This window comes from Carassius auratus, chromosome 30 (assembly GCF_003368295.1).
Source record: "Carassius auratus strain Wakin chromosome 30, ASM336829v1, whole genome shotgun sequence".
Taxonomy (NCBI): Eukaryota; Metazoa; Chordata; class Actinopteri; order Cypriniformes; family Cyprinidae; genus Carassius; species Carassius auratus.
Genome location: NC_039272.1, coordinates 11,293,537 through 11,311,080, shown reverse-complemented (window position 1 = coordinate 11,311,080; position 17,544 = coordinate 11,293,537). Strand labels below are relative to the sequence as shown.

At 36.8% G+C, this 17,544-nt stretch overlaps 3 protein-coding genes across 4 annotated transcripts in view; 2 read left to right on the top strand and 1 right to left on the bottom strand.

The window, feature by feature from the left end:
• Window positions 1–3,252, bottom strand: part of LOC113049206 (KN motif and ankyrin repeat domain-containing protein 1-like) — a 46,624-nt gene extending 43,372 nt beyond the window's left edge. The window contains exon 1 of one of the 2 annotated variants that reach the window (XM_026211354.1): window positions 3,108–3,252. The gene's annotated coding sequence lies outside the window, so the exon portion shown is untranslated. The other variant, XM_026211356.1, reaches the window with a different exon arrangement.
• A 1,863-nt stretch (window positions 3,253–5,115) lies between these two features.
• On the top strand, window positions 5,116–9,695 carry LOC113049205 (fructose-1,6-bisphosphatase 1). Its single transcript, XM_026211352.1, has 7 exons — window positions 5,116–5,500; window positions 5,942–6,104; window positions 6,875–6,967; window positions 7,033–7,173; window positions 7,571–7,708; window positions 7,893–8,012; window positions 9,120–9,695. Exons 1-7 carry the CDS (start codon window positions 5,331–5,333, stop codon window positions 9,306–9,308), a joined length of 1,014 nt encoding a protein of 337 aa, XP_026067137.1. The 5' UTR covers window positions 5,116–5,330; the 3' UTR covers window positions 9,309–9,695.
• Window positions 9,696–10,434: 739 nt separating this feature from the next.
• LOC113049204 (fructose-1,6-bisphosphatase isozyme 2) lies at window positions 10,435–17,046 on the top strand. Its single transcript, XM_026211351.1, has 7 exons — window positions 10,435–10,877; window positions 11,338–11,500; window positions 12,222–12,314; window positions 12,821–12,961; window positions 13,518–13,655; window positions 14,980–15,099; window positions 16,740–17,046. Exons 1-7 carry the CDS (start codon window positions 10,705–10,707, stop codon window positions 16,926–16,928), a joined length of 1,017 nt encoding a protein of 338 aa, XP_026067136.1. The 5' UTR covers window positions 10,435–10,704; the 3' UTR covers window positions 16,929–17,046.
• The last annotated feature ends 498 nt before the right edge of the window (window positions 17,047–17,544 follow it).

The window sequence follows — 17,544 nt, the reverse complement described above, 5'->3', positions numbered from 1 at the left end:
AAAGCAATTTAGAAAACAACCTAAAATGTCACAGTTACCCTTTTATAATATAGTGAGCACATCTCTATGCTAGAGAAGTTTGGTATGCTTGGAGCAATGGTAAGGGGGTAGATTAGATTTGCAAACAGTTCTAACCAAGCAGCAAAGTGGAAGTAATTTCCTCTGTATAAACAGGCGACAGAGGCAGTGTGGATTTTACAGCTTGAGAAAGAGAGAGAGATGTAGGTGACAGTTCCCTTCACTATGAACTGAGCTTTGATCCCCATGTGCAAAGCTTTCTCAGCAAGGTGCAAATTGAGGAGGCTTCTGCCATGTGTCCACAAAGGCCTGAACGTACACATCGAAATGTTTTCACACTGGAAAATATTGTTCCAAACCTGTTTGTATTTTCTTTTATTCTGTGAAACACAAAAGACGATATTTTGAAGAATGTCTTAATCTGGACCCGACGGATTTTCATAGTATGGAGATTCAAACTTTCTTTTTTTTTCAGGTTTTATAGAGGATTCATACAGGTTTGGAATGACAAGTGAGTAAATAATTTTTAACTAATGCATGATGGTACAAAACTAATAGAACAGGATAACATTTTAATGAGGGACACAATGTGTATAGCCACTTCCTATTGTTTTCAAATTGAAAGTGGCATGTATTCTGTGCACATGGACAGGAAGTGACACACATTGTGACTTTGCACATTAAAACTTCTTCTCATTTGAAACGGTCAGATTGCCACCCATGAACAGCATTCAACTTCAAAGACATCTTACAGCCATTTCGCTTTCAACAATAAGAATTCATCCGCAATGCAAGCATGAAGGCAGACAGGGTTCTCGCATTATTTAATATGGTCTTTCATTATGTCACTGATGAAAGGAGGCTTTAGAAGACTTTCATCTTGGAACAGTTCCCTCTTTAAACAAATGGGACTACCTCCAAAAGATGTCTCGGCATCACAAAGCCTTCTTCCATTCAGTCTCAGAGCAGAACCACACACATTTGACACCCTGTGGACATGCCAATTTTACTCTGGATTAGCCCGTTACAAAATAAACTATCACAGGTTTATTGTGGTCTTAGAGGTCACAGGCTTCTTGAGGAGTGCAACTGGAATATCAGAGGAAGCCAGCAAGGAAGAATTTAAAAACTGTCTGCTGTTGAAATGATGGGTGAATGCACCCAATGCATGGTGTTTGAAAAGAGAAAGGGCTCCCTTGTTTTAGATATGCCAAACAGAGGTTTCATTTCTGACACTGATATTTGTAGGTCGCTGACAATCCTTTTCACTAGAGCATAATAATGTCTTTGTGAGTCTTTTACAGACTGTGCATGGCACTGGTGCCAACCTGGAAGAATGAGCATGCCAACACAGCACACACAATGCACATGTTATAATGCGGTGTTTCTGACTAAAAGCCTTCTGTTAGAGCTTCATTTAAAATCTGCATTTAAAAAAGTGAATTGGTTAACTACAAGTATTTAATACATGTACCATTACAGTACATTACTTTGATAATTTGATCTGATCATTTTTAAGTTAGATTTTTTTCCTTATTTACATCAAGGTTTATTCCATTTTATGTTGTTCTGTGAATGCAATTACTTTAGTGTCACGTCACTTGAGTTGCCCTGGTGGAGTTTTGCCTTTGTATGACACTGTGCGCTGTCTAGTCTTTGCCACGGTTTATTGATAGGTCACTTAGGATGAACTTTGATTCATTATGTGCCCTTGTATTTGATCTGTATTATTATGGTTGTCTTCAGTATAATGTAAGGTCAGATTTTGTTACTACAACCCTGCATATGCCTGGATTATAACTGGATATATTCAACGGGAAAACCATTAGAATCTAAAAAAAAAAAAAAAAAAAACCACAATGATTATATTAAATGACTGTTAAATGACTCAAACCACCAGCTTTAGGATATCAGCCATTTACACTGAGGTTATCATGAAAATCAGTTCATACTTCCTCAAATCTTCAAAGGAAGGGTGACCATCATAATTACGTCCTGTCAAGTGACCTGAGGACTTAGCTACACATCTGAAGAGTTTCAGAATTTGCTCGACTTCATTTTTTACTTGGGGAGAGTGGGGAGTGTTGTAACAATCAGTTTAACAAAACAGAAATTAGCTAAACCAGTTATAAATAAATATATAAAGAAATATACATGCGTCTCATACACTTTTATACATGCCCACTGTATCACACATGACTGAGGTCTGAGAGGTTAGTATATAAAAAATATTTTTAATGTAAAGTTTTAATGTTAACTTCTTGCACACATTGTCAAATGTCTGTTTTCTATAAGTGTAACACTAGCACTCTTTGTACTTGACATTCATTTGCGCAGTTAAGGATGAGCAGTTAGTATTGTTTAAACTGATTTAATTTGTAACAGACACATATTCTAATAAACAGCATATGAAAGTTTGAGACACAAAAACACCGAGCTACAGACCTTGAAACAACTGCGTTAGATCACTGTTCCCCCCTACAGGTACTCAGTTAGGAAAACCTACCCTAACCACGTAGCAAACAATTTACATGACACAATTACAAACGGATAAAACAACTTAAACCTCAAACACACTGTGTAACGGGAAAATTTCAGAACCCATGCTTCAAGACGCAAAAACATTTGCAAATAAATAAATAAAAAATAAAAACATTTTACATGAGGAATAGAAAACAGGTGTGACAAAACACGGATTACGGAGCAGGCTCGACACACAAACATGAAAGACGAAAACACTTTTGCCCACAAAGATTGACCCTGTTAACCATTAAAATTATACTGTAGCTAATCTCTTATCTTGCAGCAAGTAACAAGAGTCGCGCGACCAATGCACGCGCAAACCCCCACCGCTTTTATTCCTACGTTACTTTTTAAGCTCAGCTAGATGTCAAGATTTTTTTTTTTCTCATTTATTTAACCTGAGATTTTAAAAAAAATGCAGCTGGACATATATCCTACCACAGAAAGAAAAGTGTTTGCTGACCTGTTGTAGGTGGATCAGGTTTCGCACGCGCCCTGAAGTGAGCGATAAAGGGCTAGTTTATAAGCATGCGGCCGGCGGTTTATAAAGCGGAACAATGAATTACCTTTTTTCCCAAAGAGGTTTGTTTATACGTCCTTCTCCCGTCCCTGCGCTCCCTTTGTAAAAGTCCCGGTGAAGTGTTCTCTTCGCTCATGCGCACAAGAGCAGCACGAATCGCTGAACTCGACCCGAGACACAATACATGTTCCCTGACGTGAGACTGAGAGCGTGACGTACAAATAACTGAGTACACAAAGGCAGGTGCTCCTCTTACTGCTTACGATATCAGCAGAGCCACTGAAAGTCACCCACGTTATATGTTTCAATTAAAAGATTATAATGCTTTATAATTTAAGATGAAATGTTTATGCTAAAGCTGGGCTCTCTATCCCTTCTTGGGGCATTTTCACTTTTTCCTCAGTGGGCTATATGAACTCTGCAAAGCCGTGACTTTAATGTTGGTTTTACTAAATGTTAAGCCTTAAATGTGATCCTAAACTTAAACGAATAGATTCTCACTAATACCAATACTGTTTTGAAACTTAATTGGATTTTTAATGATAATGAGTGTGGCTGAACAACATAGGATCAGGCAGGAGCCTTGCTTGAAGAGATACAGTCAAAAGTTGACATGCACCTTGCAGAATCTGTAAAATATTAATAATTATTATTAATAATTAACTAAATAAGAGATAAATAAAATAGCATTGCCTTTTGTTGCTGTTTTTATTTAGACAAGACTGGTCTACTGAATAAGCACTTTCACATAAGACATTTGAATTAAAGAATAACAAAATGCCCTATTTAAAATGTACATATATGATTGATTCTGAATGCTATGTTTCATCCACTTTTTCATCTTTTTTTCTGATGTGGCCAATCTTGGAGGGTTGAGGTGAGATGTGTGGCATCATGTTGACCATTAACATTTTATACAGTATGAGAGAATTTCTGAAAATATTTAAAAAGTCTTGCCAACAGACATGAATTCTGTATCTTGCTCTTATACATTTTAATAAGGAAATAGCATATATTGATGTGATTTTAATGTCTATAAAGTCTATTTTAATGTCTATGTTTTTAATTATTGAAAGTTTATGAGAACAAAGTTTATGCTGAAATTGGATCATTCATGCTGCTCTGCGAGGAAAGATGTGCTATTTGAATTCAGAACAATTAATCAGGGCTGACCTCTAGTGGTTACTTTAGGTAGTTCAGTATGGAGTCACAATAAATTCATGAAGTACTAGGCTGAGTATCTGAAACAGCTATCCTTACAAAACACCCATTACTGCATATTTCTCGTTATGAGGCAAATGCAGATTATTCACTGCCGCTTAAATGTTTTTGCAGCGATAATGCCCTAGAGCCATGTAGCTATGACTGTAAAGAACACATGAGTATGTATGTCTTGGGTGTCAAACTCAGTTCCTGGAGGGCCACAGCCCTGCACAATTTAGATCCAACCCTAATTAAACACACCGGATCCAGCTAATCAAGTCATTTAGGTTTCTTTGAAAACTACATGGTACGTGTGTTGGAACAGGGTTGGGACTAACCTCAGCAGGAACTGAGTTTGACACCCCTGATGTATGCAAATGTTTTATGTCTTAAGGGGAACCACTCTATTATTTGTGTGTTGATCTTTATTTAAAGCTTATGAGGAGAACTGAAAAACAAATGGAAATCGAGATTAAAGCCCCTCTAAAAAGTAAAAACCAGCCGACAAACCAACCTGACTAGTATGAGAGTAGGTCTATATGACTAGTAAGAAAAAAAAAAAAAAAAAACAAGGCAGAGTGAAGAATGCACTTGCATTTATATTAGCAGATAACTGTGGAAAATCAACAACTCTTTTTAGACCGCTCAAACGCAAAAATGTGGACAGAATTATTCCAGCTGAGATTAAAGTTAAACGAGGTAAGAGAAGTTCCTCCAATCATCCTAAACTGCTTCCACTCGTATAGTGGGAATACACTCGGCTCTTCACTGCTGGGTCAGATCCAGGATCATGATGACACAGCACAGGCCAGCCACGAGGGAGACTTTCATCCACACCCCCGTTTCCGCAAAGCATTATTGTTTTGAAACTTCCACACAGTCAGTCCGTCACACCTCTGAACCTCTGGATGTGCACTTCTCATTGGTTTAGCTCTCCATACACCCCTTTCCGAAGCATTTCCGCCTTCATATTTTTGTTTCCGCGAAAGCCTGAGTTGCACGAATTAGACATTATTGAGCAGCGAGATTTATTTTTACATCAGCGCAAATCTTGAAATCTGCAGTCATGTCAGACCGGGGTTCTTTCGATACTAATGTTGTGACTTTGACGAGATTTCTGCTTGAAGAGGGCAGAAAAGCCAAAGGCACGGGTGAGCTGACGACCCTGCTGAACGCGATGTGCACGGCTGTAAAAGCCATCTCCAGCGCGGTCAGGAAAGCAGGGATCGCGCACCTGTGAGTATGTTACAGCCTACACAGTCGATGGGACTCCAAAAAAGTTTAGGATGCAAAAACATTAGCTGCGAAACGAATCTATTTGTATTGTTTTTAATATAAAAACACCAGAAGCATGCAAGAAAATGTCCAGTAAAAAAAAAAAACATCAATAAAGAAATATTTTGGCTTCTTTTTTTCTTTCTATTTTTCAGTAATAAAAATGTATACACCACGGTTGCAGAAAAAGAAGAAAAACTGGTTTGTATCTCTAGGGCCTTTGTATATTACAAGTTTGGAAATCTTTCAGTATATGCTTAGGTCATTTATGCAAACAGTGCTGTTGTACTTTCCATTACATATATTGCAGTTCTGTGAACAAGCATTGAGAAACAACACCTAAAAAATCCTTTCTGTCCCTCTGGTCTGGTTCAACTCTTGACTTTGGAAAATGTCTGACAGGTACGGCATTGCTGGAGGTACCAATGTGACGGGTGACCAGGTTAAGAAGCTGGACATCCTTTCCAATGACCTCGTCATAAACATGATCAAATCCTCATACACCTCATGTGTGCTGGTCACTGAGGAACATGAAACCGCAATCATAGTGGAGCCAGATAGACGGGTAAGAACTGCACGAGTAAGACATTATAAAAGCTCCCTGAAGAATAACTATTAAGTGTTTAATCACCCCAAACCATTTAATCAAGTTTAGTTTAATGTGTTTGCCAAAACTTGCCAATGAGTTTACAGTAACTTTTCACGTTTGATTCCAAGAATGGGAAAGTGTGTGTTCTGTGCAGAGCACGGAGAGCTAGTCTGATTTTTGGCAACTAAGATTAGGTCTTAACTTGTGAAATTCAGAACATTGTCTGCATTGTTGGCCAGAAACCCATCCTGAATCTAATCTGACATCTATGGAAAGGACACTGAGAGACTTGTGCTAAGATGTATTTATGAATAGTCAGGAAAATCAAGGACATTTTTAAAGGCCTTTCCATCCTGAATATTACCCAGAAGTTAATAAAAACATACAAATGCATGGAAATGTAATTTTGAATAAAAATGTTTCTATTTCTTAACTCAAGAAAACATTCTATAGAATGATTACAAAATCCTTGTCAAGTCATGAATGACTGATAAAGTCTTGGAAATATATCAATCAAAAGCTTTGGACACTCTCTATAACTTAAAATCAGACATAAGTCAGGAAGTTTTAAGTTTTAAGGAGGAATGATGATTGAATAAGGAGTTGAGTGTAGTGAGGTTATGGAAAAGTCAAATGTCCTCATATAATTGAGCAACATCATCATTAATCATTAAAAGACTATATGACCAGATGCACCGCTGCTTTAGTAATATTTAATTAACCGACGCTTCTTCCATGTGTTTAAGGGTAAATACGTTGTTTGCTTTGACCCTCTTGATGGTTCATCCAACATTGACTGTCTTGCTTCGATTGGGACCATCTTTGCCATCTACAGGAAGGTATGACTGCATATATTTAACAGATTTGCAGATATACATGGCTGAAATGATTGCTGTGTTCACAGTGCACAGACAGTGAGCCGTCTGAGAAGGATGCCCTGCAACCTGGCAGAAGCATAGTGGCTGCTGGATACGCACTATACGGCAGTGCCACCATGATTGTCCTCTCCACTGGTCAGGGAGTCAACTGCTTCATGTTAGATCCAGTGAGTCACTTTTACTCTTCATACACAGTTAGCAGTTGTAGGATCATTTAGCAATAAATCGGTCGGTCGGTAAAGTTTATTCAGTCTACACAAAGCAAACTAAGAACTGCATGTGTAGTCAATCATTTGTAGCTTGAAATGATATGATTCATAAAGCTAGGAGACATTGTTCAAAACAGTGTAGTATTTCTTTCTTATTCTAATGGCTCCCAAATTTGAATGAATGTCTTGCCATAATTTATGAAGTATATTACAGTAAATATCTTCTTCTTAAGGATGAATCATTGTTTTTGCGGTGGTAAATGGCAGCATGTTCCAGCATGTTCTGTCCATATGCAATAAGTTCTAAATAACCCCTGTGTTAATTAATTTATCATGTTATTTATTGTGACATCAGGCTATTGGCGAGTTCATTCTGGTCGACAGAGATGTGAAGATTAAGAAGAAAGGCAAGATCTACAGTCTGAATGAAGGTTATGCCCTTTATTTTGATCCGGCTGTCACAGAGTACCTGCAGAAGAAAAAGTTTCCAGAGGTTCAGTATGAAAAAAAAAAAAAAAAACTTTTTATTTATTTGTAACAAATCAAATGATTATAGAAGTTGAACAAATGTACACATTTCAAATTCACCTCAATCACATTTTCATAATTAAATATACATAATATTATAATATCCAGCTTCTAGAGGACACACATTATATCTATTAAAATGTGTTCAGGATGGCAGTGCACCCTATGGAGCGCGTTACGTAGGCTCAATGGTGGCAGATGTGCATCGAACGCTTGTTTACGGAGGAATCTTCCTTTACCCTGCAAATGAGAAGAGCCCCAAAGGAAAGGTACTTCATCGAAACATTCTTTACATTTACATGACTTTGCTTTGATATATATAGTCTATATTAGTCTAGGAGTATAGTAGTATTGTTTTAGGTGGATGGATCATTGCTCTTCAAAGATTTTGTCTTGATAAAAATCAGATTCAACAGCCCTAAAAGTAGGAAGTTGCTCTAAAATGTCTGAATGCATTTATTAAAATACTTTTCTGAGCGAATTTGCTGTTGGTTTTAACTAGTAAGTTCCAAGGGGTTCCTCAAGTTTATATAGAGTAACCACAGCAGTTTGTCACATGATCCACTATGTTTGACTATGTGGTAATTGATATGTATTATTCGTATATTCACTTAAAAGCGTACGTATCATTTTAGGGACACTGTACTATTTAGTGAAGTAGCTACATGAATGAAGTAAAGAAATGAAAAGAGTATATATATGACCTTTGCTCCAGTTCTTTTGTTTGGCGTCACATCAACAGGTGTGTCAGTGTTTACTCTCTCTTACCCACATGACCTGTGCTGAAAATTGATCTGTTACAGTTACATTGTAGATTCTTGTGTAAAAGCCATTGTGCCATGCTATCATTTCACAATATCATAATTTAAAAAACCTTGGTGAGAAGAAAACTTTATTCAACGAATAAACTTCATTAACTTGATCATCACATCTACAACAAGGCCTGTAGAGGGAGCTCTAGAGCTGTAGAAAAAGAAGCCCTAACCAAATAAGCTTTTCATTAACACATGGTTTGTTAGGATAGGACCATATTTGGCTGAGATACAACTATTTGAAAATCTGGAATCTAAGGGTGCAAAAAAATCCAAATATTGAGGAAATTGCCTTCAGAGTTGTCCAAATTCAGTTCTTAGCAATGCAGATTACTAATCAAAAAATAAGTTTTGATATATTACAGTCGGAAATTTATAAAATATCTTCATGGAACATGATTTTTGGCATAAAAGAAAAAACAAAAATTTTGACCCCGACTATTGCTACAGACATACCTGTGATACTCGAGACCTTGTGGTCCAGGGTCACAAATATTCTTGAATGAATATGGGAGGAGGCTAAAAGAGACTTGTAAAGCTTTGTTTGTATTCCACCTTCTTCAGCTCCGACTGCTGTACGAGTGCAACCCCATGGCCTTCATCATGGAGCAGGCCGGAGGGATGGCCACCACAGGGACCACCAACATCCTGGACATCCAGCCCGAGAGCCTCCATCAGCGAGTACCTGTGGTCATGGGTTCCCCTGATGATGTCCAAGAGTACATCTCCATCTTCCAGAAACATCATAAATGAAAAGCAAAAGCCAGAATGAGAAAATATAAAGAAGTTACATATACTTGACACTCCAAAATAAGATACCAAAGTATATTCTTACCTGTATATATGATCACTGTCCCTAAAACCAAAAGTTTATATACACTTTATACCTCCATTAATAAAGATAAGAACTTTTTTTTTTTATCTACACTTTACAGCAGGATTTACTTTGAGGCTGTTATTATAGAAACGCAGTGTTTTCCGCTTTAGACAATCTACCTGAGTGTTATTGGCAGTTGAAATTGTTGATGGCCAAAATGACAAGAAGCAAATTCATTCCGGCAATGAGGATGACTTGAATTTAAGTCGACCAAATAATCACTTTTAAGGGAAGCTGTGAATAAAGTTCTTGGTGAAACCAGACTTTGTCAGATATGTGCTGTGTTAACTACTCTTACATGATTTATAATTTGCAAACACTAAACAGTACAACTACTGAAATTCTGTACAAATGCTCACATTTCTGTAAGCCTCTGAAGACACAATAATATAACTTTTGAATGAAAACCACTTTCCTTCACCATACTGTATTCCTATATAAACACAGATTTAAATACAGGACATGATGTACAACAAGTTCAAGCAACCAAATGAAGAGCAGATGACCTTTTCTGTAAAGGCCAGTAGGCGCAAAGAGCCCTGCTGATATTTGAGACACAAGTTCAGTTTGAGTATAGAAATGATCAGAGAAATGCTCTCCTGTGTTCAGTGATCTCTTCTCAGCTTTTCTTCTGTGAGCAAAATGTTATCTGGAAGGTTCTGATCCTAATGAGTTTATTATTTTGGGCTCTGAAAGCCAACCTGTTGAATCTGGAGAGTGACATCTATACCAATGCTGAAATGTATTTCATAAACAGCGCTTACAATTTAAGTTATGTTTTCAGAAAGCATGCTAATTGCACTTTTCAGTGCTGTGAATCCGATATAATGCACGAGCAGCGTGCTGCATATCTATTTTCTTAAAATGTGTTTGATGTGGTTAGTAATGGTCACAGGCTTGATTTTAAGTTATAGGGACACATTTACATATAAATAAAAACACAGTTTTATTAATGGGATCAATTTAATAGACTTTCCGTATTTATTGGGACATGGCTGTCATAAACAATCGTGAGCTTTGCTTCATGACCCATGACCTTCTAACCTCTGAGTATGTCATGTGTCAAGACTGGGCATACATAATGAGCAGAGAGCCAAGGAACGTGCTTCTGGCTCTGCTAGCATTCCAACTACACTACTGTCACTTGATCTGCTCCACCAATATAACCCTGGCCTTTATCCACTCACTGTGTATGTGAAAAGACTGCCTTGTGGCTCTACAGTTAGTTAGTCTCTGCCTGTCCAACTGTTTGTACACTCGGACACTGTGAGGATGTCAGATCAGACGGCCTTTGATGTGGACGTATGGACCCTCACACGCTTTGTCATGGAGATGGGGCGGAAGGCGAAGGGGGCCACCGGAGAACTCACACAGCTCATTAACTCCCTGTTAACAGCTATTAAAGCTATTTCATCTGCTGTCAGGAAAGCCGGACTTGTTCACCTGTAAGTTTCATTGAATTATTAAGCATTTTGTGAATGAATATATTTTACTGTAAAACATGCTGTGACTTTGAAATTGAAATGGGCAAAAGTTAATTCAGCACAACCAGTGATCAAATAGAAATGCTAGATCAAACAGACAGAAATAGTTATGGCTTTTGAGAAAGTCCTAGTTCCTGGTTACAGTTCTAGTATGGTTAGTCAAGAAATACACTTTTAGTAAGTAATGTAGTTGTTTTTGTAAAGAATATAATATCAATATAATATAACAATAATAATAATAATAAATAGAAATTATTAATTAGATTTGAGGCTGCTAATTTCTAATTCACTATAATCTGTTATTTGTATGGCAGCATTACCTTTTTTTTTTCCATTTCAGCATTTTAGCACTGATTTGGCATTTGAACCTCAATAGTTGCTTTTCAATAATATTTGTATGCTTTGGTTTGACCGAACACAGTCAAGGCATTGCGGGACATGTGAATGTCACAGGTGATGAGCAGAAAAAGATGGATGTGCTTTCCAATGATCTGATGATCAATATGCTGCAGGCCTCTTATGGCACCTGTTTGATGGTTTCTGAGGAGAACAAGGATGCCATCTACACACCTGCTGAGAAAAGAGTATGATCCTTCTCAATATGCTTGCTTATGAATAATTTTTCAGTATTTATTGTTAGAGGAACAATAGATTTTAACTCACCTTTATGTCGTTCCAAATGTGTAGGATGCTCTTTCTGTCCACAAAATATAAGAAGGATGTTCATGTTAGTCTAGTCTTTTCATCTATTAAGTTTGAATTATCCCTTTAACACATGATGATTTTTACATGTGCATTAGCATATAATTTATAATGAACCACAGGGAAAAGAACGAATTGGAGTTATTATTTGAGTTCGACTTCTATGACAATGGGTGCTTCTGATGAAATGGAACTAAATCATGGTTATTAGATAAAAGAGAGAGTAATGTGGCTTAAACCATGTTTGCTTAAAAGACAACTAAATCCAAGACTCTTGCTGATATTTCGAATACAGTGTTTAAATCCCTGGTAGTTTTCATCACACATCAATCAAAGCTCAAGTATTTAGAAAAAACTCAGGAGTCAAGTATTTAACAAAAAAATTACAAGTCTGGAATAAATGAACACAACCTAAGAAACCTTAATTTTAATTTCAAATGAATTATGGCTGCTACGTTACCTATTTGTGTCAGGCTATAATGTAGCTCTCTTTGCTAATGTTTATTTATTAGCGTTCATTCAGATAATGACCACGTGAGGTCGCCGTAGCTCCGTCTTATTTCAGCTGTATACTCACTCACTTCAGTCTGTTGTGTGTTAAAGGGGAAATATGTGGTTTGTTTTGATCCCCTGGATGGCTCCTCCAACATCGACTGTTTGGCCCCCATAGGCACCATCTTTGCCATTTACAAAAGAGTGAGTGTTTGCCCGGCATTTGTTTGGAGTTATATGTGCATTTTGTGTACTTTTTGATGCGCAAGCTAACAAAAAAAAATAACACTAATGCTTAAATATAATTGTATTTGTGTGTAAGCTTTCCGTCATGTGGTGTGTGAAATGGATTTGTTTGATGTTTAGTGTTCTTGTGCTACTTTCCCGTACAGATAGACGAGGTAGCTGACTGCATGACCCTGCCTGATGACAAATATTGACTAAGCAATAAATTATATTTTACTTCCTGTTGTATTTTATTAAGTGCGCTTGAGTTTAACTGCAATGGCACAACTGATCTTATTAGTTTATTGTTTCACTTTTATTGTGTTTTATTAAGCTATACATATACATATACATACTTACATGATATTAATAAAAATATACAATCAAGTTGCACAACAGACATATTAATAGTTTTTTATAGACATCTTGTGTTTATAAGAGGCTTCAATGGCAGATGCCTGATTCAGTGTTTTCTTTTGTTTCAGATCTCTGAGGGAGAACCGACTGACAAGGATGCCCTACAGCCGGGCAATCAGATCGTGTGTGCAGGTTACGCTCTTTACGGCAGCGCCACACTAGTGGCTCTCAGTACAGGAGCTGGAGTTAACTTCTTCATGCTGGATCCAGTAAGAACAAACAGTTAAATCTGCTTAAATGATCAATTAAGAATGAATGATGATGCCAGGGCTTTGCAAACTACAGTATATATGCTGCTTTAAAATCAGGGTTGCATGGTCACAATATTTCCAAGTGCTAGGAATCAGTTCACTGAAGACATACCAGACAATTCAAGCAAATCATTTACAGTTTTTTCACAACTATATGAAAAAAGTGCACCTATGACAAACATAATATTGCCTTAAAAACAAAAATAGCTATTTAGTAAACTCTGAGACGTTCTGAACTTATATCATGTTTTATGTTTCGCTTCTGTTTATGGTTTGAATGTTTAGAATTTTTTTACACAGTAAAAGGGATGCTTCAGGGGGGCACTTCCTTTTTTTCAATTTCAAATGAAAGTCTTGATAATTTTGTGGCGGTAGTGAGCTAGTTTTTATTCCTCATCTTTGGCCCTTTTATATTCAGTTGCTCAGTTTTATTACAATACTGTACAGTTGTGTGTCAGTGTGTAACATGTGAGCTCGTGAGAATTATATATTGTTTTATGTTCCTCATTTTTAGGCAATTGGAGAATTCATTCTGACAGACAGAAATGTGAAGATCAAGAAAAAGGGGAAGACTTACAGTATCAACGAGGGCTACGCTAAGTACTTCGATCCTGCAGTGAATGAATATTTAAAACACAAGAAATACCCAGAGGTGGGTTCTATACAGAAACAGAATCAGATCTAGCCAGACAAAATTTCTTCATGATCTATCTTTATTATTTAAGGGAAGTCTTATCATTGCTAGCCTTTTTTTTTTTTACCTTAATGTAAGTGTAAGATCACAGCACTTAGACAGCACAAATCAAACCACTGAGTGCACACTGTGATTTGTTGTGTACCACATCATGTGATCAGGCAAACATACTCACAAGTGCATGACATGTTGTGACAGAACTGGTAATGTTGCTTAGCTGGCCTGACGATCACTTAGTCCCAAACAAAATGTGAGCGTGAATAATGCTTACTGACAGGTCAGAAGCTTGCATGACTGTGCTCAACATCAGCTGACGTTTACACACGTTGCATGCTGGAAAGTGAAGAGCGACTTCCTCTGCAGGAAATCATGTTCAGTTTTCTTCATAGACTCAGCATATGTAACTGATTCATGTTACTCTGCTTATCCTCTGCAAGCCTCGTGTGCAGTGTGATCATAAAATATGCTGATTATGAGTTTTTTTTCCCTGGGTCAGTTGGTTAATTTTTAAAGTCAACTGTTTTTTTTTTTTTTTTTTTTTTGTGAATACGTGTGAGAGCTCATCTTTCCGGGAATATGTGTACTTGTTTGTTAATTTTTAAAGATCCTATTAATCAGTCTGAAGGTGATAAAAAGGAAAAAGTAAACAAGAGTAAAGACTGAAGAGCTTGTCTTAGATAAAATGATGCATTACAAAATGGGAAACTTGCTAATCAGGTAACCTACATTGTGTTATCAGCCATGTTTTATGTGGGATATCATGTTGTTTTCGTAGAAGTGTTGTCAGAAACGTTCTATCTCTGACCTCATGACGTATTGATTTGTTTGCATATTGTGTCTGTCATTGCTTGAGCTGGGTTAGCTAAGAGAACACACTGTGGCTTCTTAAAATCCAAATTTAAAGCCAAACATTACAACTTCTTTGTAGTTCCTTTTTTTGTATTTTTTACTGCTCACATCTTTCTGAAGGAAAAGGCTTTCTATTAGATGACAGATGTTTGATTTTAGCTGTCCAGCTGGATTTCAGTTTCCTTAGAACTTCTTTCACTACTTCCTGTTTTCCTGCCCTCTTTTATTGAAGCACATGTGACTTTTGCTCCAGACAGTTTTTGTTTTAGATTGTTTGCCAGCTGTCGTTGAAATCATTTTGAGTATTTTTGATTCAGAGATCCAAGCCTAGAAAAATCATGCATACACAAAGTATCTCATTCAAACTCAGATATATGAAGAAGCACTGAGTTTTTGTTTATATGAATCCTGACCAAATCTGATTGTCCTACAGGATGGCAGTGCCCCATATGGTGCCAGGTATGTTGGGTCGATGGTGTCTGACGTACACCGTACCATTGCCTATGGTGGCATATTCATGTACCCAGCCAATGAGAAGAGTCCAAAAGGAAAGGTGAGTCGCGGCTACGTTGTTAAGACATAATCAGTTTTAGCTCACGTTTTAAGATATTCAAGGCAAACAGTGATAACCAGCTATAAAAAATTACATCTGGTGACAATGTAATAACATATAGAATATGACGAAAGGTAACAAACTTTTATCATATTATGGTTACAGTAAAGTGTTTCATGCAGCATATAGTTAAAGGGTTAGTTCACCCAAAAATGAAAATTCTGTCATTAATTAATCACACTTGGCGTCTTCATTCATTCGGAACATAAATTAAGATACACACTGATGGTATCTGTGAGCTTGTTGACCCTCCATAGAGAGCAGGTATATTACCATGATCAACGCACAGAAACGTAGCAAGGACATCAGTAAAATAGTCCATGTGACATCAGTAGTTCAACTGTAATTTTACGAAGTTACAAGAATACTTTTTGTGCGCAATGAAAACAATAATAACACAATTTATTCACTATTTCTTCTCTCCAAATTACCATCTTCCACTATTTTAGAGAGTACCCCAGAATGTAATCAGCGTAATGAGTGTTGTTTATGTTCAGCATGTGCGCGCTTTCGCTGAACATAGTCAGCGTTGTTTACGTTCAGTAGACAGGACAGAGCGAAGGCCTTACGGGTTTGGAACGACATGAGGGTGAGTAATTAATGACAGAATGGTCATTTTAGGGTGAACTATCCCTTTAATATTATTGTTGTGTTCAGTTGATCAGTGTTCTTTTATTTGTATGTATATATTCTTATAATATTTATTAATATTTCAAGCTTTAGCTTTATTTCAGTTTGAATAATTTTACTTCTTCCAATTAAACATTTTATGTTATTTTGCTAAGTTTTTTTATTTTTATTTTTATTTTTTACCAAAACTTTTTAATTTTGTTTCCACTTTATTTCAATTTACAGTTAAGTGTTGCTTTAGTAATATATATATATATATATATATATATATATATATATATATATATATATATATATATATATATATATATATATATATATATAATGAGACCATGATCCGCACTGACAAAATAACAGTTTATTTTGCATGAATCACCAATAGGACAAAACATAAACATTTTACCTCACAAGGCCTTCTTCAGAGTTGAGCAATTCAATCCCTCCCCCGCTTTTAAAAATCATTCATTATACTGTAGAATACATTATGGTTTCGAGCAGGTACAGGCAGGTCATATTCCGATAAAAGATAACTGCTCATTTCATGGAAAAAGGGCTGTGTCGTTCCTGATAATAGGCAGTGACAAAACATATGGAATGAGCCTAGACTGGAACAAATACACACTATAGCATGAAAGCTAGAACCAGATATTGCTTTTCAAGAAATGCCAGTGTACAAACTTTAGTATGTATTGCCACAGTCCAGTTTCTCTGTTCTACATAGATAAGAATAAAATAAAACCATTTTGAATTAACTTAACATGCTCAGTGCTTCTTAGCTGACCCAAATCCACAACTGATAACAGAAAATAGAACATATCGTCAGTAAACTTGGAGGTAAAATGATAACTGCTCATGGTTTAGCATAAAATGGACCCTTTGAAAAATAACCTGAAATGTGCAAATCAGCATTATGTAAGTTGTAAGGTTCTCACATGTTTGTTTCTCTCCAGCTGAGGCTCTTGTACGAGTGTAATCCCATAGCCTTCCTGATCGAGCAGGCCGGAGGCATGGCCACCACAGGCACCCAGCGCGTCCTGGATGTTGTTCCCGAGTCACTTCACCAGAGGCTGCCCTTTGTGGTGGGATCCCCAGACGATGTGGAGGAGTACTTGTCCTTTGTCAAGAAACATAAAAAGTAAAGACTTCGGTTGTGATATGATCCGTTGAAAGCCCACATGACATAGAGATACAAAACATCACAGAAGTGCAAGCAATTCTGTAAACAGAATCACATTAAATTTACAGTATTTAAAATCATTTCCTTTCTTTACTTTACAAATCCCTCACTCAAGGTCTTTTTAGTTCAGATTTGCTCTTGTACCCCTTTCACAGTCTGTCTTTTCTTCCTCACTTATTTTATGTGAACATAATGTGCCTTCAGCAGTGTGTTGCTTGTTAGCTGGTAAAGTGTTTACACACTTTCGTTCGAACAGAGGGCAAAACCCCAATAATCTCCACTCTACAAGTCTTAGTTTGCTGGTCATGATGACAACTCATGTTATGGCAACGTGCCAAGAGATAGACAAATAGGACACGTTGTATTACTGGAGCAAAAGATCAGCCCTCCATGTTCATTTCCAGCTCACCAATTTATAACAGGCAGAGCAAAGATAGAGACCTCTAAAAAATACCTTTGTGGTACTTCCAGAAAACTTCAAAACACTTATTAAAGTAATAGTTTTCCTGGATGTGTTGCTTAGGTCAGTTTTAGAAAGCATTACTGTAAATACAGAACCATTCACTCATAACCAACCA